Source organism: Dipodomys ordii, unplaced genomic scaffold (genome assembly GCF_000151885.1).
Source record: "Dipodomys ordii isolate 6190 unplaced genomic scaffold, Dord_2.0 Scaffold52, whole genome shotgun sequence".
In the NCBI taxonomy this organism is placed as follows: domain Eukaryota; kingdom Metazoa; phylum Chordata; class Mammalia; order Rodentia; family Heteromyidae; genus Dipodomys; species Dipodomys ordii.
This window is the reverse complement of record NW_012267268.1, coordinates 5,584,793-5,590,036: the sequence shown is the minus strand read 5'-3', so window position 1 is coordinate 5,590,036 and position 5,244 is coordinate 5,584,793. Positions and strand designations below refer to the sequence as shown.

The following is a 5,244-nucleotide window of genomic DNA, read 5'->3' as shown; positions in this document are numbered from 1 at the left end:
GGGCCTGGGCACTGTCCCTCAGCTCTTCAGCTCAAGGCTAGCGCTCTACCACTTGAGTCACAGTGCCACTTCCGGCTTTTTTCTCTTTGCTTATGTGGTGCTGAGGAATCGAACCCAGGGCCTCGAGCATGCAAGGCAAACGCTCTACCACTGAGCCACCTTCCCAGCCCTACAGCCAGAATTTGAAAACAGGAAGGTTAAAGATTATAAAGGTGGCTGGGCGCTGGTGGCTCACACCAGCTGTAATCCTAGCTACTCAAGAGGCTGAGATCTGAGGGTTGTGGTTCAAAGCCAGCCTGGGCAGGAAAGTCTATGAGACTCTTATCTCCAATTAACTACCAGATAACCGGAAGTGGCACTGTGGCTCAAGTGGTAGAGGAGCACTAGGCTTGAGGAGGAGAGCTGGGGACAGTGCCCAGGCCCAGAGTTGAAGCCCCACAACTAAAAAAAAAAAAAAAGATTATAAATGTGGTAGGTCATAATGTGCCATAATTTTCCTAACAGCAAGCTCAACTTTCTACCACACTCCTTAGCCCCATATGCTTTAAGCCCAAGGCATAAGAAGGGAAAGCAAGGAAAAAGCCTGTCACCTCATGTCAAACACACCTGAACTCAGCAGTGGCTGTAAAGGACTCATGCTCAGTGATGGAGAACACCAGCAGGAAGCCCTCCCCACTCCGGAAGTAGTTGTCACGAATGGCAGCATAGTCCTCTTGGCCCGCAGTGTCTAGGATGTCTATCTGGACCTCTTCTCCATCCAGAACCACTTTCTTTCTGTAGCTGTCAGCTTTCGTAGGCTCATAGTCCTCTACAAACTGGGAAAAAAAGTGTCACCAGTGAGCAACAGAACGTGTGTATGCACATGTGTATGCTTGCATGCATGGGTGCCATCCTGGGGTTTGAACTGAGGGCCTGGGTGTTGTCTTAATTTTTTTTTTTAATTTTTATTTCTCTCAAGGCTAATGCTCTACCACACAGCTCCACTTCTAGCTTCGGGGAATTTATTGAAGATAAAAATCTTGCACTTTCCTATCCAGACTAGCTCCAAACCATGATCCTTGTAAACTTTCCTAGCTAGGCTGGCTATAGACCACAATCCTCAGGTCTCAGCCTCAGGAGTAGCTGGTATTACAGGCGTGAACCAAATGAGCAATATAATTTTTTTTTTTGCCAGTCCTGGGCTTGAACTCAGGGCCTGGGCACTGTCCCTGAGCAAAGTTCTTTTGCTCAAGGTTATCACTCTACCACTTCAGCCACAGAGCCACTTCCAGCCTTTTCTGTTTATGTGGTACTGAGTAATCAAACCCAGGGCTTCATGCATGCTAGGTAAGCACTCTACCGCATCCCGAGGCCTAAGCAATAGAATTTTAAGGGGAAAAAATTCAGTTTGTAGGTACTCTGCTTACAATCAAAATATGTATTCACACTGAGCACCTATAATTAACACAAAATGTCTAATGCAGAATAAAAATAGCACTTGATGTGAAAAAATAGCACTTAGCTTTGTATCTCTCCATCCTACAATTAAAACAATAAAGAGGATGTTCCCACTTCATAGAGGAAAACCCAAGCACAGAGCAGAATACTCAGTGTAACATGGGGAAGGGTGACAATGGAGATCTTACTCATCATTAGCAGAAATATAAAATTCACTTAAAAAGCAATTTGGCAAGAAGAACCCAAAATTTAAATAACTGCAGCGGGATAAACTCCGCATGGGTCAAAGATTCATGTTTAAAACAAAACCATTCCAATACTTAAGTAAAATATGAGTGGCATCTTTTCATTACCCTAAAGTAGAGAACAAGAAGGCCTTTTAAACTATGACTCAAATCCAGAAGCAAATGTTAAAAAAAAAACAAACTGATAAGTTAGACTCCATAAACAAAAGGGGGGGGAACCCACACACCAAACTGAGATACCACAAAGGCAAGAGAGAGCTAATCAATCGATTATATCTTAGGTGGTCCTAGAAAAAAGAGGGGGAAGGAGTCAGTACAATGGAGGGGTGGTGGATAAGCAGAAAGAATTCACAAAAAAATAAACACACAAGAAGCTACACTTAGAGATGTACAACCTCGCTATTTTAAATAAAAAAGAAGGGCTGGGAATGTGGCTCAGTGGTAGTGTGCTTGCCTAGAATGCATGAAGCCCTGGGTTTGATTCCTCAGTACCATGTAAACAGAAAAAGCCAAAAGTGGCACTATGGCTCAAGTAGTAGAGTGCTAGCCTTGAGCAAAAGAAGCTCAGGAACAGTGCCTAAGCCCTAAGTTCAAGCCCAGGAGTAGCAAAAAGGAAGAAGAAAATGAAAATGATATACCATTTTTCACCTACTAGGTGGCAAACTGCAAACATAAGACACACTTCTAGAGGTAGACACTCCTGTACTAGTGGGGGCAAAACACAGGCTGTCACTATGGGAAGGACATGGTCAACATATGGTAAAACCAGAGGACCTTACTCTCTGCCTTAGCTATCCCGCTTCTAGAAATCTAACCTCTAGATAGTACAAGAACTTAAGAAAAGTGGTAAATCACTGCTCTATACCGATAATTTTATATGGCCCATCAATAATATAAATATACGAATGACACTTGATTAAAAAAAAAAGGTGGGGGGTAGCTGGGAAAGTGGATCAGTGGTACAGTGCTTGCCTAGTATGCATGAAGCCCTGAGATCCATTCCTCAGTACCACATAAACAGAAAAGGCCAGAAGTAGCACTGTGGCTCAAGTGGTAGAGAGCTTGCCTTGAACTGAAGAGCTCAGGGACAGCGCCCAGGTCCAGAGTTCAAGCCCCATGAACAAACAAACAAACAAAAATCTTTTTAAGGACAAAAATAGGCAGGGAAATATGAAGCTTTCCCTCTGTAATAATATCAAAGTCATTTCCTGTGTATTGTGTAACATATCAGATGAATAATCTTTTTATATATTTTAAATTGACTTTAAAAAATCATTAGCATCATTGGCAAGGAGGAAAGGGGTGACATGGTCCAAAAAAGAAATGTACTCATTACCTGATTTATGAAATGGTAAACCCTCTATACATCACTTTTGTAGTAATAACAATAATTTATTTAAAAATTATTAGCATATATAATTGCACAAAGGAGTTTCACTTGATATTTTCAGACACATGATTTCATTTTTTTTTTGGTAGGTCGTGGGGCTTGAACTCTGCGCTTGGGCACTGTCCTTCAGCTCTTCAGCTCAAGGTGAGCACTCTACCGCTTGAGCCACAGTGCCACTTCCACATGATTTTATTTTAAACAGTCAATCAGATTAATGCAGACAAAAGTAAAAAGGTTATTTGGCTTTCTGACAATTTTAAATATAAAACAAATACTAGATCTATAGGCAGTATATCCACAGATTTGAGTTTATTGTTTGGATTTTCTTTTCCTATTAGCATACATGAGTTGTACAAGGGCTCTGACTGTGGTGGTTCCACACATGTGGACTGTGTCACCACACCTTCATAGCACCAATGAGGTGCTTTGATGCTAAAATCAAAACATTCAGAAGTCTGGCACTACTGGCTCACACCTGTAATCCTAGCTACTCAGGAGGCTGATATCACAGTTCAAAGCCAGCACAGGCAGGAAAGTCTGTGAGACTCTTATCTCCAATTAACCAGCAGAAAACCAGAAGTGGCGCTGTGGCTCAAGTAGTAGAGTGCTCACCTTGAGCTGAAGAGCTGAAGGATAGTGCCCAAGCCCAGAGTTCAAGACCCACAACCAACCATAGATAAAATGAAAAATATTCAGAAAAGAACTAAGCTACTAGGCACTAATGGCTCATGTCTATAATTCTAGCTACTCAGGTGGCAGAGAACTGAGGATTACACTTCGAAGCCAGCCCAGGCAGGAAAGTCCATAAGATTCTCTTTTTGTTTGTTTTGTTTTGTCAGTCGTGGGGCCTGGGTGCTGTCCCTCAGCTCTTCAGCTCAAGTCTAGCACTCTACCACTTGAGCCACAGTGCCACTTCCAGTTTTTTCTGCTTATGTGGTGCTGAGGAATCAAAGTCAGGGCCTCATGCATGCAAGACAAGTACTCTACCACTGAGCCACTTTCCCAGCCTCAGTCTATAAGATTCTTATCTCCAATTAACCCAGAGAACTAGAAGTGATACTGTGGTTCAAAGTGGTAGAGTGCTATCCTTCAGCAAAAAAGCTCAGGGACAGTGCCCAGGCCCTGAGTTGAAGCCCCAGGACCAACAAAAAAGAAAAAAGAAAAGAATTAAGCCAATGACCACATATTCTTTTTCTTTTTGCCAATCCTGTCGCTTGAACTTGGGGACTGGGCACTATCCCTGAGCTTTTTTGCTCAAGGCTAGTTCTCTACCACATGGGGCCACAGCACCATTTCTGGCTTTTTCTGTGATTAATTAGAGAGAAGAATCTCACAGACTTTCCTGCTCAAGCTGGCTTCAAACCGTGACCCTCAGATCTCAGCCTCCTGATTTGCTAGGATTACAGGCATAAGCCTATATTCCAATCAATTTCACCCCCTCCATCACACTCTCTGTACCCTTCCAGCTTCTCTAATAAATTTTCTTGTTCCATTTTCATGGTTGCAAATAATCTTATGACAATGACTGAAATATTACAAAATACAATTTAGCCTTTCCTCTAGCATTGTTGATGGAAACTCTCTTGTAGTGGCAGTTTAGAAAAGGGTTTTCAGCTTACCAGCTACACAACATTAGCAGTAATGCAAGTTTCAGGACCACAGTCATCTGAGTTCTGTGACTATGGATTCAACCAACCACAGATGAAAACTGTATAGAAGAAAATGTCATGGGGCACTAATCGCTCAAACCTGTAATTCTAGCTACTCACTCAGGAGGCTACAAGCTGAGGATCTTGGTTCAAAGCAAAGTCCCTAAGACTCTTATCTCCAATAAACCACCAGAAAACCAGAAGTGGTGCTATGGCTCAAGTGGTAGAGCACTTGCCTAGAGCTGAAGAGCTGAGGGACAGTGCACAGTACACAGTGCACAGTGAGGGGGGGGAAGGAAGGAAGGAAGGAAGGGAGAGAGGGAGAGAGGGAGGGAGGGAGGGTGGGAGGGAGGGAAAGAGAGACAGAAAGAGAAAGAAAGAGAAAAAGAGACAGAAAGAGAGAAGAGAGAGAGACAGAAAGACAAAGAAAGAGAAAGAGAGCCAGAGAGAGAAAAGGGAGGAAGGAAGGAAGGAAGGAAGGAAGGAAGGAAGGAAGGAAGGAAGGAAGGAAGGAAGGAAGGAA

The 5,244-nt window shown here is 42.9% G+C and overlaps 1 protein-coding gene across 2 annotated transcripts in view; it reads right to left on the bottom strand.

The window, feature by feature from the left end:
- The window catches only part of Ralb (v-ral simian leukemia viral oncogene homolog B), a 43,092-nt gene that overhangs the window by 8,868 nt on the left and 28,980 nt on the right, over positions 1-5,244 (bottom strand). For both annotated transcript variants that reach the window (XM_013020679.1, XM_013020680.1), the window contains exon 3: positions 607-815. In XM_013020679.1, coding sequence (XP_012876133.1) covers positions 607-815 — 209 coding nt within the window. The remainder of the gene's footprint in view (positions 1-606; positions 816-5,244) is intronic.